This window comes from Aptenodytes patagonicus, chromosome 4, assembly GCF_965638725.1.
Source record: "Aptenodytes patagonicus chromosome 4, bAptPat1.pri.cur, whole genome shotgun sequence".
Lineage (NCBI taxonomy): Eukaryota > Metazoa > Chordata > Aves > Sphenisciformes > Spheniscidae > Aptenodytes > Aptenodytes patagonicus.
The window spans coordinates 12,092,562-12,108,765 of NC_134952.1; the positions used below are offsets into that span (position 1 = coordinate 12,092,562).

A 16,204-nucleotide genomic window follows, 5' to 3' on the forward strand; every position below is an offset into this window, starting at 1 on the left:
ATTATCCAACTGTGAAAATCACACTGAATATTTTTAAAAGGATAAGTAGCTAATTAAAACCCATAGCTAGCAATGTTCAGTGGGTGACTGGTTGTGAGATGTCATTATATTCGAAGGCAGATACGCTGCTCTTAACCTACAATGCTATGTATAGTCCTGCTCACAAGTTAAAGAGCTCAGAAACTGAAACGTCGTTAATTGACTGTTACCACCTTCTGTTGTGTCTTCACTCGTACCAGCGTTGAAATCCTCGAGTAGGACTGCTTGTGAAAGGGAGAGGTCAGATGTTACAGAAATACTGGCAAATGTGTTGTGTATGAATTCTGGACTCCCAATGAACAAAATAGTGAAGCAAACGCTAAGACCTAATTACAAGTTTAGAAGACCAGTGAGGGAAGGAAACATCTGCCTGTACCTTTGGGCAGACAACTTCCAAGGAGGATTTCCCTGCTTTTGTAGAGCAAGGTATCTTGCAGACGTGGAAAAACTTAATAGAGAAGTGAAATTTTTGCCCTCTCCCCTCTGAATGGAAGGGCACAGTGAATAGTTACTTTCAGAAGATAGACCAAGTAAGATAGTTTGTGGGGTAGGAAAGCCTCCACACACGCTCACCCCGAAGGAGGCTCTGTGGCATGCTGTGGTGCCCGTGAGCTTTGGCATGATTTGTGGGTGTCATCTATCTGGCTCTGTCTTGTGCTGTAAGAGGTCAATTATCCTATTCCTCTCTAAGTTTTAACTATATTTTCTTTCAGATTGTTTAATTGCCTGATGTAGCTGAGCCAATTCAAAGTGAATGGTCTCTGCTTCTACTTTACTTGATACTTGGTGCATCTGTTTTAGATGGGCTTCTGTGTTCAGCTGGAAGTTCAGCTGGATTTTTGTTAGGTAAATCATTGAGGCAAAAAAAATATTAACTTTGCCTCTGGCTTCTGCTCCTAATATACTAGATACAAGAATGCTCAGTAGTCACAGTACTTCTTCAGAGCAGTGAATCGTTCATGGCTTCGAGGACGTCACCATCTCCAGGATTATTAACGGTGCAAAGCCCGCTGTTTTACTGAGGCCTCTCACGAGAGTCCAGCTGGGTCATTGGCTGAGTCCCAGTCTTGTTCCCCATAAAGAGTATGGCAAACCATACTTGATGGTAATATCCTGCCCAGGGCATGCAACTATGCATAAGAATGAAAGATATTGTGATAGTTGTATGGCAGTGTAGTTGTGTGATTGTATCTGCGGAGCAGGTTACCATTTTTGTGGGGGTTTAATTCAAAATAGATTACCAGTGGTCGTAATAAATATATGGGTGTCTGTAAATCAAGATGAGATGTCTTCCTAAAAACACACACGAGGTCAGTTACAAGTTCTTGTCTCAGTTCTGGAACAGTTGAAATTCCTTGGCTTCTGCCTTTCCAGGTCAATCAATAGTGCTTAGTTCTAGACTTGATTTTGTAACATTTTATTAAAATGAAAGCATGATTAAATGGTGTCTTTCACATTGGCAGTAGAAAACTAGGACGGCATTTGAATTATATCACTCCATTGTTAAGACAGGTTTTGGTAATTAGTCATTAATTTTTATTCTCTATATAGAAGTGTATCACATTTGGTACTTTTTATTCAAATGAATGTGTGTTCATGTCCAGAGGTCCTTTCCAACCTCAACTGTTCTGTGATGTTCATGAAACCCTTTTATTATTCCATATATTAGAAGGCTCCGTGACTTTAAGCAGTATAAAAATCCATTGCAAATAACAGTTATGACCTAAAAAGAACTTTTGTTTTATATATATATATACATAACACAGGAGCTTGCTGCTGTTGGATTGCTGCAAGACGGGACAGACCTGCTGCTCACTGGAGCAGTGTGGCTCCATCACATCCTGTCTGTTATACTAGAGGCAGTGTTGTCTTCTTCTGATCAGGTTATCGAGTAAAAGTCACGGTAGAAAATCCTCGCTTGAACACGTGGAAATTTAGGACTCCTGGATCTGTACTAACATGGTGTTGGGCCTGTTTGTACCAGAATCACGCATGGAACATTTAGTTGTGTCAAAGAGCAGGACAATTTTAAAGGCTATTTCCATAAAATATTTTTCCTTAGCTTAAGTTTAGGTAAGTAAGAAGGTAGAAAGTATTTGGAGTATTAAGTCATTAATGAAGGAAAAAAAAAAACAGTTGAAAAGCAGAATTCATTGCCAGATATCCAAAGATATAACAATATTTAAACTCCATGTATCCTCATAATTTTTAAAGTATTGCCTATGGTCCAAAATGGATGACAGCGTTGAACACTTATTTAGCTGATTTAAAATAGATTTTAGTAACGTTATTTAGAAACAAAGGACAGCATTGCTTTTGTTCTCTTTTTAAGTAATAAAAATTTACTTTTAAATGAAACACAAATGTAGAATAAGCCACTCTTGGGAGTTTAGGGAGCAAAATAATATTTATGCTTAGCAAGAAGTATCCGTGTAGCTTTTGTAGTGAAGACAACCTCTCAATTGGTATGAATTTGATAGTGTTTGTGGGGGAATGTCAGGCAGAGTTTTAATGAAATGTTAGTGAAATCATCTCATCAGATGGACTTCACCATGAGGCAGAAGGCTTGCATTATGTTTGTGCCCCACTTAAGCCATATTTTGATAGCTCACTTGGGATTTAGTCAGACATGAGCTTTGGTGGAGTGAAATGTGTTTCTAAATCCTCACCATCCTTTGCTGCATTATGAAGTGATTTGTCCATCTGGTCCTCTTAGAGAAAAAAACCTCAGCAGTTTCTGTGCCCAGACAAGAAAGTTCATGGTGGAAAGCTTTTTGTTTTAAGGACGTTGATAAAAAGGAAGGATTTAATTAAGTGTAAGGAGAGCTGTTGTTGAGTAGAGCAAACAAGTAATGTAGCCACTTTTGGTTTTATAACTGGGATATATTTTCTCCTGTGAGAGTTCACTGACGTTTGCTTTCTGAGCATACAGATTAAGAGAAGGACTTTGATATGATCAAAGTTGGGAGGACAAGTGCTGTTTTTTTTAATGTATAAAAGTCCTCACTCTCATGCAGCATTTTAACAACATAAAAACAGCTGTATTTGCCTGTACTTCCTGTAATGCCAATTTTATTTTCATTCTGTAACTGATCCTATTAGTGATCTGATAGTATCTGTAGCTGATACTACATTTCTTAGATACACAAGGATTTGGACTTGAGCGCTCAGTGTGTTTTTGTATCTTTATATATTATTTTTTTTCTAAGTAGCTGTAATGTCTGCGTTTGCAATTGTCTGTTTGATATGTCCCTTCAATACTTTAGCCTCCAAGTGGCTGAAAAATCGTGAATGAGAACTAGGCAAGTAGAGAAAAACCAGAGTAATAATCAGTTCCTTTAAGGGAAGATATTAAATTTTTATAAAGGCGTGAGACTGTAACCTGTATGCTTTTTTCCCCTCTGTTGCAGGCTGCCTTTCCCTGCGGGTGACCGGGTAACTTTTAATGGGAAGGAGTGCATCTGCCAGAAATGTTCCCTGCCCCCTTCCAGCAGCACCGGCTCTTTCCCCGTACAGAACCTGCGAAGTAAGTAGGGGTTTCTGCTCTTTTCTGTTGGTACTTCTTAGTCTGCACAAGTTTAAAGAACACAATTTTACGCCGACATGTTTAACTGGAATTTTTACCACTATGCTACTTAAAAGGTGTCAAGAAATACAGTGTAGTCATGTGAAAAAGTATATGGCAGTTTTCCGAGAAGTCTGATATTAAAAAGAAACACAAATGGTGCCCTTATAGGGTTAACAATACACAGAACCTCCCAGAATATTTGATTAAAAATGGAGTAACTCAAATTATTTGGAGAAAAGCGTAATCTAGACGTTAATATTTTTGAGGATTTAGTCCAACTCCAGCTAAAATAAAATCCAACGTGATATTTAATCATTTGTAAGTGGTTCCAGCGCTGCTTCAGAAAATATCAGTGACACGGCTGCATGGCTAAATACTACACAGGAAGGGTTAATGTATGCAACGTGACCAGAGGGACATTTGCCTTGACCTCAATACTATTGTGTATTATCAGAAGATACAAACACTGCAGAGAAGAAATGTGGTCTTTTCATAACACGTTTTTTGCAGCAGATCATAGAGTGGCATTGTTGCTCTGAACTCTGTTCCTCTGCTGATTTGTTCACGAGGAGAGCTGCCATGCTTCAACATTCACCCACCGCCTATATGGAGTTAAACATCAACAGCAATTAAATTAAACAGCAAAGAAATATTTTTAATGACTATTATATCGCATCGAGCTGGATTCGGCATGGCTGAGGAAAGACCCAATAGATTGTTCTTTGTCTATAAGGAATCCAGCTCACCTCAGGGAGAAATGTCTCCTTTTTTTCTTTTTTCTTTGTTTTTCCCCACATCTCTCTCTTTACAGAAGTTTTCACCATCCCCTTTTTCCAGTTTGTCAGCAAAAGCTGCTGTATGAATGCAGTGAGAGACACTATGCTGATTCCTCTCTTGCTAATGCTGTTCTCTTTTGGGGAGGGGATGGCCTGCTCTCTTAGGTGCTTTCTCTTGTCACTTATTCCAGAGGTGGATCATCCTCAGCCATCTTGGCTGGCTGCATTTGCAGATCCATACTTTAACGGCCTATGATCTGTTTGACTCTTTGTCATATGGGAAAAGTGGCTTTGACTTTAATGGAAATTATTTGCCTGGTTGAGTATTGACAGAACAACTTCATTTGATTATCTGTGATACAGAATCCTTTAATGTACTTACATTCCCTTTCTCTGTACACGCACACCCACCATACAGAGTTTTTCTGGTGTTGCATTTCCCCAGCTCTCTCAGGTCGCTGCACCAAGCCTCCCCAGTGCACGGGTACCTGCAAACCTCAGCAAACCACTTGCCTCAAAGAGAAGGAGCACTGGAAGCATGTCTTTGTAGCAAAACCTGACCTTGGAAAACAAAAGTTTAGATTTTCCCTGAATAAAATCTCAAACAGATGCGAGTATTTAAACCTCAAATACAGGTCTGCTTTAAAACTCATTAGAAATGGAGGAAATCTTGCTTGCTACAGGTTTTAGTGGATTCAGATAAGAGTCTTGGTTCAAACCCGTATATCTGCCTCACTGTAGACTGGACTTCTAAAATAATTTGATTTGATCTTCACCTGAGACTTACCAGCTCTGCTTCTCAAATGATGTAGTGATGGGGGTGAGCTGATAGATACCATGGCTTCTTAAAGGGCAAACTGAGGTCCATATCTGGTCTGCAAGTAAATTGTGCCATGATGTTGTCCCAGATAAATATCTTCCTTACCTGTGTGGACTATGTCCATTCTTAGCTCTTTCTTACTTCATTTCCCCACTGTCTTACAGTGCTGTTGCAGGGCAGCATCTTCTGATTTCACGGTGACATGCAGCACCCAGCTAGCCCAGGAGCTGCAGAGCTCACAGGCTTCGGGAAATTGGGTAGCAATGGTATAATCCCTCCTTGGTGTGGGGAATAGAGCTTTGATGGGTCAATGGGAAGCACTGCGGCCACAAATAGATGGAGGCGCGTGCATGTGTATGTAGCAGGATATGTCAGAGCCTGACCAATGACAATATACAGAAAATTAACCAAATATCTAAAAAAAAATAAAGAATTTGGGAAACATTCAGATTAATATGTAATATGTGAAAGAGCAATGTGTAATAACAGCTGTTTTCTAAGCACTTACTGATCCTTAGGCTAGAAGCAGTGTTTCAGGAATAAACAAGCGGTCAGAGACATCTTGGTTGAACTGGAAAGTTGAAAGTCCAGAATGGCTGTCTATGGCTATGCTACATATTACACAAAGCAATAAATGGCATTAGTGTCCTTGTTCTAACAACAGTCATCTTGGAAAAGACCTTAATGTTTTAAACGAACAATTCTTTTTATAAAAGAACAGTAGTGCACAAAAACATGTGACTTCAAGCAAGCTGAGTCAAGGACCAAGTAATATGTTGACCTGCTGTTACGCTGATTTTGCTCTTGGCTCAGAACTGCCTGATACATACTATGTATGTTACTTGTCAGCCTATTTATCTCTGACTTGAGCTCAAGAATGCTTTCAGGAGATCTCTTGGGACTCATTGAGCTCCCAACATCACTGCCCCTTCTGACCAGTCCTCCTATTTTCATCCTCCCAGTTTGGTTTTCCCCTTTATGCATTACTTTTGAAAGAAATGAAGAATGTCAAATATTTGCTTTTTGCCTGAGTCCTTGATTTTTTTATTATTGTATAAATACCTAGCTACCTGTTTTGTTTCTTTTATAAAATGCTGTCTGTGAAAACCTCTTGTGGCAGTGTTGATGTTGAAAGAGTACTCAGGGAAGAATATAAACATGTAGCAGCAAATTGATGTGTTCTGCAGAGTTATTGGTTGGAATTAGGTGAGTCACCCATTGGTGCATCCAAGACAGGACATTGCATCAATAGGCACTGTTGGCATAGCAACCACAATATTTGTTTTTAATTATCTGGAACTTAACAGAGAAAACAGCAGTTAGGAATAAAAAAAAGTAGCTCACAAAATGGTGCATTTCTGCTCACCCAAGCTTAAACCAGATGAAAGGTGAATGACATCTGAGCACACAGTGTTGTATTAAGTTTGTGAAATAAACCCTCAAGCAGTGAGATTAAATTAGATTACCAGATGAACCCGTGGTATAGGGGAGACCACAGAAAAATTCTGATTGCAGTTAAAGAATAGATACTGCAGTATTTATTATCTTGTGGGACTAAATCCAGGCACACACCCAAATGTTCTCTTTTATTAGCAAAACTCAAATGTTCTGATATGTGGTGGACATGCTTTTGTGCTGGGCTTGTTTCCACATATTGGTGCTCTACAGGGTGATATAGAGAAACACATTATTACTCCCTTAATCCATTCCAAATCCACTAAAGGAAAACAAGAACTATCCTTTATTGTTGTGCGCTCAGAAATTAAACATTTACAATTGCACTAACAGAGCGTCTCATTAGGGTCATGTAACCAGCTAAATAGCATCTTAAATCAGAAAGTTTTTAAGAGGACTGTTTAAATCTTTTAATGAGATCCTATGTTTGAAGTTCTTTCTTAGTAACTAGATAAATCTTTTTTAATGCTTTTGTGTATCATTCTCTTCCATGCAAGACGTTGTTGTGGTTTTTTTTTTCTCTTCTGGCATCTCTAAATGACTCTTCAGATGTCTTTCAGGGTTTGTCTTTTCTCTAGCAAATTGTTGGTATACATGAAGAATTCCTAAAAAACCCCCATATTTTCACATAAGATGGAAGATACAATCATATGGAGGATTAGAAAGGTTACTGAGATATTGATACTAGAATAAGTTTATTACTGATGTTTGTCCATATTTTTCCACATATTCCAACTATTTTAGCATTTTGTAAGAAAATTATACATAGATCAGAATCTGTAGAAAGTGAAGAGTGAATGAGAGCTGGACCCTATAAGGGTAACAGAGGATTCATTTAGGATACAGAGAACCAGGGTCAAATCCCATGTCAGTGTAGCTTCCCTAAACAGAGCCTTCACTGGTGGACTGTTGGTGGGGAAGCTGAGTGGATTTGGCTTTTACTACCATAACCAAAAGCATCCATCATGAAAAAAAAAAACAAAAAAGCAACCAAACCCCCCGAAAGTCTTGTCCTCAATTACTTCTTCTGAGGAGTATAGCTACTTCACGTCTAGCCTGCTTAACCAACATAGCCTAGCTTATGTTACTCAGTTATCACATGTTTTGCATTTAATTTTCCTTAAAACTTCATATAAATGAATTTCTATAAATAATAAATATATAAGTGAATTTCTATAAGTAATAAATATATAGCTAGCCATCACTTTCACATGTTGCAATGTCACTACTACTCAGGAACTTGTAATGCCTCTTAAATATTGGTGTATTTTTCCTGGTTACAGAAGTTCACATCAGAATTTCAGCTTAGTTTTTTCCACAGCTGCAAAAAGAATTTTGAACTATGAGCTTTCAGACCCAGAAGCAAAGTCTAATATTAAGGTTCAATCATTCGTTTTAATCTCACGACTTTTAGGTCTTTTTTTATTAATTTTATTGGGCTGATTTGTGATGCTTGAAAACTTAATCAGCAAAACTTCGTATCTTTTAAACACAGTATATATGAATTAAAATAAAACCTAAGTCACTAGGAAACCTAAGTCATTATTTTTTTCTCTGAATGATTCATGTCTTCTAGCAATGTTAGGACAGTATTAGGGCAGCACCACTTGTCATCCATCAGTGAGCAGCCAGCAGCAAGCTTTAGAGCCTGCACAAGCTGTTACTAGGACACCAATGGATCCTCATGCTGCAGTAACCAGTATTGTTGCGTGACCATCTAAAGCGTGTGATTCACTCATATTGGATTTTTCTCTTGCAGATTGTGGGGGCTGTGGTTCAGAAATAAAAAATGGGCAGTCATTGGTTGCCTTGGACAAACACTGGCATTTGGGCTGTTTTAAGTGCAATACATGTGGCAAGCTACTGAATGCAGAGTACATCAGCAAGTAAGTTGAGTGGCGGAGCATTTTCACTCGTTTTCAGCATTACTTTAGTATCAAATAATTAATCCAGTGTTGCATATCCTTTAGTTTGTGTTTATCAGTGTTTGGAGATATATAAAAGATCACAGATTATTACCTAAATTATTATCTAAATTGCATTAAATGCAGAAAAATTCAAATTAAGAAAAGTAGAATTTGTCCATTTACCTGGAATGGGACTTGCCAAAGCTATAAAAAGGCAATGGGTGGAGTATGCCCTTAGTTATCTATGTTTGACTTTGCTCTATGCGATGCTGTAATGTGAACAAGCAGAAATTATCCTTTCCATGTGTTTCACATTAGCAAAAATATTCTCAAAAAGTTCATTAAGGAGGTATGTATCACAAGATGACCTGCTTAGTGGATGAGGGAAAGGCTGTGGATGTTGTCTACCTAGACTTTAATAAAGCCTTTCACACTGTTTCCCACAGCATTCTCCTGGAGAAACTGGCTGCTCATGGCTTGGATGGGTGTACTCTTCGCTGGGTAAAAAACTGGCTGGACAGCCGGGCCCAGAGAGTTGTGGTGAATGGAGTTCAATCCAGTTGGCGGCCGGTCACAAGTGGTGTTCCCCAGGGCTCAGTATTGGGGCCAGTTCTGTTTCATATCTTTATCAATGATCTGGACAAGGGGATCGAGTGCACCCTCAAATTTGCAGACAGCACCAAGTTGGGCGGGAGTGTTGATCCGCTCAAGGGTAGGAAGGCTCTGCAGAGGGACCTGGACAGGCGGGATCGATGAGCCAAGGCCAATTGTGTGAGATTCAACAAGGCCAAGTGCCGGGCCCTGCACTTTGGCCACAACAACCCCATGCAGCGCTACAGGCTTGGGGAAGAGTGGCTGGAAAGCTGCCTGTTGGAAAAGGACCTGGGGGTGCTGGTCGACAGCCTGCTGAACATGAGCCGGCAGTGTGCCCAGGCGGCCAAGAAGGCCAATGGCATCCTGGCCTGTATCAGAAATAGTGTGGCCAGCAGGAGTAGGGAAGTGATCGTGCCCCTGTACTCGGCTCTGGTGAGGCCGCACCTCGAATACTGTGTTCAGTTTTGGGCCCCTCACTACAAGAAGGACGTTGAGGTGCTGGAGCGTGTCCAGAGAAGGACAACGAAGCTGGTGTAGGGTCTGGAGAACAAGTCTTATGAGGAGCGGCTGAGGGAACTGGGGTTGTTTAGCCTGGAGAAAAGGAGGCTGAGGGGAGACCTCATCGCTCTCTACAACTACCTGAAAGGCGGTTGTAGCGAGGTGGGTGTCGGTCTCTTCTCCCAAGTAACAAGCGATAGGACGAGAGGAAATGGCCTCAAGTTGCGCCAGGGGGGTTTAGATTGGACATGAGGAAAAATTTCTTTACTGAAAGAGTGGTTAAACATTGGAACAGGCTGCCCAGGGAAGTGGTGGAGTCCCCATCCCTGGAGGTATTTAAAAGACGTGTAGGTGTGGCGCTTAGAGACATGGTTTAGTGGTGGACTTGGCAGTGCTAGGTTAACGGTTGGAGTCGATTATCTTAAAGGTCTTTTCCAACCTAAACGATTCTATGTTTCTATGCTTTTGCGCTGCTCCAGACCCTCATGCTGTCAGATTTGGACTGAATGTGATGACAGCAATGAGAGGCAGCACAAAGCACACACGCAGACCAAGTCCCGTGTCAACACTCATATCAGTCTGGTGAGATACAGGGCTTTCACTGGTCAAGGCACCTGGGATTAATTTCTGCTTCAGAGAAGTGTGTTGATACGATGAAATTTTCCTAAACAGCTAAGTAACTCAATCACCAGTGCCTAGAGATGATGGAGTTTCAGAGCCGATGTCCCACTGACTTTCAACAATTCTTTGGATTTAGATTAATACAAGTATAACATTTTATTTCACAGCTTGCACTGGAGGCTGAGAAAACTATTTAATAAAAGGTTGTTCTTAAATAAGGTTTTGCATTATCTCAAATGTTATGTTACTCTGCTGTATTTTGGTGCAGTGCTTTTTTTGCTTGTTATTTAATAATAAAAACCCCATAAATTGTAAAGATATAGTTATTGTGAAATCCTCTTTTAAAAAAAGCTAAATGCCAAACAAAATAACTTAAGAGAAGAAACATCCTTGCTTCAATTAATTCAGTTAATTATTGTGATAACTTATAGGTTAGTCTCTAAGCAATCCAACTTGTATGCTATAAAATTGATTTTTATGTTTCTCCAGGGAAATGTCCAATAAAATTATACCTCTGCTAATATATCTGTCTGATCATGGGCTGTTTTAGCGTAGCACACTAAACTTATTTAACCATGTTAAATATGGACCACAAAAATGATCAGAGGGATGGAACACCTCTCCTGTGAAGAAAGGCTGAGAGAGTTGGGGTTGTTCAGCCTAGAGAAGAGAAGGCTTTGGGGAGACCTGATTGCAGCCTCTCAGTACTTAAAGGGGGCTTATAAGAAAGATGGCGGCAAACTTTTTAGCAGGGCCTGTTGCAACAGGACAAGGGGGAATGGCTTTAAACTAAAGGGGGGTAGATTTAGACTAGATAGAAGGAAGAAGTTTTTTATGGTGAGGGTGGTGAAACGCTGGAAGAGGTTGCCCAGAGAGGTGGTGGATGCCCCATCCCTGGAAATGTTCAAGGTCAGGTTGGACGAGGCTCTGAGCAACCTGATCTAGTTGAAGATGTACCTGTTTATTGCAAGGTGGGCTGGACTAGATGACCTTTAGAGGTCCCTTCCAACCCAAACTAATTTATGATTCTATGTTTAATTTGCACTTTGAAACAGGAGAAGGGTCTCCACTTTCTTCTAGAGTAATTTATTTTCATTCATCAGTTTAGTGGTCTAAATGTAAAATTTTGTAAAATTGTGATCTAAATGTAAAATTAATAAATAGGTTCACTTCAGAGCAATAGCCCAACTGTTCTGGTTCTGACTTTTTAGAATAAAAGCCAAGATTCCTGTTTTTATTCTTCATATTTTTAAATTGTACATTATCTTAAATCACTTGTGGTGGTGAAATAACTGTTCACATCATGCATGATCATACTGCAAGATCTCTCCTGCTGCTCAGGTTGAAGTCTCTTAGTCATTACTGGCTTCCACGGAGCAGGTTCCCCAGTTGATTAATCTATGACTATCTTTAAGCAAGTCCAATCAAGAATGTCAGTAGACTTAAGTGTTAATCAAAACTTGGTTTACAGTCAAGATAGTCAGTTGAGAAATTACTCTGAAGTCTAAGCTAAGTACAATCAGATGATAAATAAAGAGGCGAAGAATAATATGTAGAAATAAGTATTTTTTCCAGAATGCGAAACACATGGAAGAATGTAGTGAGTAACACTATCAAAACAAATGGTGTGAGTGTTGTGACTGGGGGAGAGGCGATGGCTGAATTCAGTGACAAAGCAGGAAAGTGGGATCGTGGTAGACTCTGAAGGGCCAAAATAGTTCATGAACTATTCAATTCTTTACAAAATTAATAAATGCAAGTATTTGGGAGGGGGAAAAGTCCATAAACACCCTGTGAAGTGTTGAAGCATTAACAAATTTTACCTGTGTAATCTCCCAGTAAACTGTAAGCCTACCTAAAGCAATCTCTGTATGGCCTGTTGTTCTTCCCTAGGGATGGCATTCCATACTGCGAAATGGACTATCATGCAAAGTTTGGTATCAGATGTGACAATTGTGCAAAGTATATCACAGGAAGAGTGCTTGAGGTAAGGAGAACCTGTCATTCAAACACATCTCAACGTGTACAAAGAAACTTGCTCTTTTGGGTCTCATCATATGCTCACTAATCAATGTTAATGCAGCAGTTTAATGTTACTTTTGTGAAATACTAGGAACTTTTTCTGTAATTCTTTTCTGTTTCTTCTCTTAATGGTTTGAAAATACACATGCTCCCTAAATGGATATTTGTGGTACTGGAGAACGTTCAGGCAGCAGAAGTAATAAGTGAATGGGTTATCAGGCACATTTTAGTACTTAGACTAAATTCCTTTGTAAATTCTGCTCTTTGATTCTGTTTTACGTTCCCCAGAGTTAGGGTGAAGCTGCTGAAAAACTAAAATGAATAATTTGAAATGTATTTTTGCACCCAGAAATGAGCTATGTTGCAGGGTTTTTTTGAGTTTGTTGTTTCAAAAAGCAAGGAGGTTGTTTAGTGTAGGTGAATGTTGATACTTTATGCAAAAGAGATTTCCACATAACTGACCCAGGGTCAGAAATGGATATATTCCTTTGTTCTAAGTAGAATTTATTCTTGGATCTAAGTGTGTGGTTATCCAATCAATGTTATCATTTATCCACTTTTTCGTTCTGCCCTTTCCCTGTATCTTGTGAAGCCTTAGCAGTACTGGAGTTAGGAAGAGGTTCCCCAGGTCTCTCATTCACTCCTTTCTCTTCATCAGTTAAGAAAGCCTGGAGAAGTCCCAAAGGACTTCCACCAGAGAAAGATCTGCTAGGAGTCGTACAAAGACTTAACTATCCGAATGGTGGACAATTATAGCTATGGAAGGGACTGAGAAGCAAGTGGAAGGAAACAGTGAGTCCATACGAGATGGCATGGTATGGTGTTAGGGTTAGGCATGGGAGGCTTTTCCATTATCAAATGTTTTTACAGACTTCTAGTAAGGGATTTGAAAGAGTATAAAGACAGCTTTCTCACTATTTACAGATGGCTCTCTCAAGTGGGAGAGGCAAAACAGAAGAAAACACTAAAAAAACTTCAAAAATGTAAGGGGTGACCAGTGGAAGCTGCTACATGTTTTCAGAGGTGTCAGCCTTTGACACTGAATGAAAGGTAGTAAGAGGGGGTGGGCTTTGGAGGTGAACCTAATTAACTTACATTTGATGTGATAAAGGAGAGAGAGGTGAATGCAGAGAGAAGAGTGTCATGGTAAAAGCTATAGCAAATTTGGGGTGCATTTACCCATAGCAGGTTACAGGGTGTGATTAATACTAAGATGGGAGAAGAACAGAAGCTCTAATTTCTCTACTGACTCTTGGCTTCACAATATTGTGTTTTTCTGTCCTGGTTCTTGCCTGGAAATATCTGTACAAAAATACTCCTTTTATTTGGTAATATTTTACCTGCCATATGGTTAAACAGTAACATGTGGTGTGATGTGATTGAGAACTGGGTCCTTACTGTCTCTGTGGATGATGAAAGGAAAAAAAAGTTAAAAAGAAGGTTTGCATAGTAACAGTGCTGAGTTGGATTTGTGGGACCTGGGGGCACATGTGACTGTATCTGTTTTTTCTAACTGCTTGGTGAGAGTGTACTGAACAGGAGGAGAGTTCCTTGTTTTTATTATAGAGGGACCAATAACAAACTTGAGAAAAGTTAATTCTTTAAAACTGTTGTAGGAATTTTACCATGACTGATGACATCTGTCATAGTAGTTCTAGGTGATGTTTTCGGTTAGCGCATGTGTGCTCCCCTCCTCTCCCCTTCCCTAATGTTGCTCCGATGACAGTGCTGTAGCACTGATTCTCTTCTTACTTTGGTACTGGTGCAGGCTGGGAGTGACTTTGATTGAAGTCTGTGGCATTTAACTGTGGAAAAAATACTGATGCAAGATTCTGAAACCTTTTTTAAAAAAAGATGAGGAGAAAGGACTTCCACGATCTGTAAAAGCAAAGCAGTGTCAGATAGTGTCACTGTCAAATAGGAAAGATAGGATGAAGTTGGTCTGAAGCAGGCAATGGATTTGAAACAGGTACAATGATATTTAATGTCTGGGGGCTTGTTACAACAACCTGGAAACTTTATGGTCTATAACCTTCTTTCCATAAGATTGTATAAAACGATTTGTTGTTTTGTGTGCAACAAAACTAATGAAGCTTGAATATGGGTGAATGTCCTATGTCCTAGCATTCTGCAGTCACGATAGGTCCTGTTCCTCATGACGTATCCCAAAATACCTGCTCCCATCCTCTCTGTTTCCCCGTGAAATATCTCAAGAGCTTTCTTTACATTTCCACTGCCTGTTTACATGGTCAAGAGGTGACACACAGTGTGAGGCTTCTTCCATGGTCATCAGCCTGTGATTTCCATAAGCTTTTGGACCTCTGTAAGGGATGACTTTAAATGGCCATTGAGTTTCAGTGTTGATCGTGGAGAGCAGTAAGGTGAGGAGGTAGCACGCACACCTCATTTCATTAGGAAGCTAGACTAAAAGTCACGACCTAAGCAAACAGATTTGAAAGAATGCAGAGACCGTATCCGTAGGTAACACAGTTAAGTCATTTGTTGTTCTCTGCAGCAGACTTGTTCAAAAGGCTTGGAATTGGGGCTGATTCTTCTGTCTGTCTGGTATCAAACTCAGTGTGTGTTTGTCACCGGCCAGCTTGCTGGTACATCTGTGTATCTCCTGGTCAAGAGGACAGAAAAAAGAAAAAGAAGCCATGGCTGCTTTTTGTTGTGAGATGTATTTTATGTGGAATTGTCTGGAATCCTGAAACATTTTTTAAAACTTCAGTATTTCTTTTCACCATCTTGAATATAATCTGGAGATACACAGAAATAATAGGGCAAATTGCTGTTAAAGTGGGGAAAATCTTGACGGCAGTACTTATTAGGCAGAGGAATAGTCTCCCAAGGGAGCTCCTGGAAGCTATCTCTTAGATCGTATTAAAACAAGATTGGACAAGGCACTGGAAAATCTACGTTAGGAAACAGTCCTGCAATGACAAAGGGAGGGACTATATGACCTAATAGGATTTTTTCCATCTCTGATTTCTGTGATAATATCAGGACGACAGCTGCTTCCACAATTACTCTGTGCCCAGATTTTCTAATATTGTCTCCCTTTCCAACACTTGTTCATTTTAAGTGTTTATTCAGCAGAGGAGGAAGGGAGAGTCAACTAGTGTGAATTACTGATAACTTATAAAAATATGGCTGTTTTTGTAGGTTGCCAGCCAAATACAATGATGATTTAGTTACTTAAATTCTTCCTTCAGTCCATTTTCTGAGGGCCAGATTCATTCCATGTAGTAAATGGGCTTAAACACAGGATAGCTCTGTTTATAATTCCTTTCTTGTTTCTTTCTTCCCCCCCCAGTCCACCTTGGCTTGCCCCCAGTCTCCCAGGAAACTTGTACTGGAAAAGCTACAAAAGGGGCTGAGCAGCTAATTTACGGAGACCATAAATTCTTCTATTGCTTTTAAAGGCAACAGTTTTGCTGTTCTTTTTAGAAAAACCCTGCCCACCAGTGCTTTTACGGGCAAGGTTTGCTTTGCTCTTGAAGCATACAGAGCACTGTTTAATGCAACATCAGTCCTCTCCTAGAAATCGCTATGTTTCATCCCTGACCATATATGTTGATAAACCTGCCATCTTAAATGGGGAGCAAGAGGTGGCTGGAGTTTACTTTATAGATTGACTTAAAATGCAGTGCGACTGAAAACCTTTAGGGAGAAAAAGGGTTTATTTTAGTGCTTATGCTATAGCTCTGTTCCCAATCCAGCAGTAGCTAAAATCATGCAATAAGACAGAAAATAAACACATTTAAAAAAAACAAGCTGTTGATTTTTATAACCAGCCATTTCCCTTTTCTCGTGTTGCAATCTATTTCTCTGCATTTGGCACTAAAAATATTTTTTCTCTCTTTTTCTATCACAAGTAGTTATTTATTAATTAAAATTGCAA

The 16,204-nt window shown here is 39.6% G+C and overlaps 1 protein-coding gene across 8 annotated transcripts in view; it reads left to right on the plus strand.

Moving 5' to 3' along the window:
* ABLIM2 (actin binding LIM protein family member 2) overlaps positions 1–16,204 on the plus strand; it is a 154,355-nt gene that overhangs the window by 65,308 nt on the left and 72,843 nt on the right. For all 8 annotated transcript variants that reach the window (XM_076335874.1, XM_076335877.1, XM_076335879.1 and 5 more), the window contains exons 4-6: positions 3,450–3,565; positions 8,418–8,544; positions 12,172–12,265. In XM_076335874.1, the coding sequence (XP_076191989.1) occupies positions 3,450–3,565; positions 8,418–8,544; positions 12,172–12,265 (337 nt within the window). The remainder of the gene's footprint in view (positions 1–3,449; positions 3,566–8,417; positions 8,545–12,171; positions 12,266–16,204) is intronic.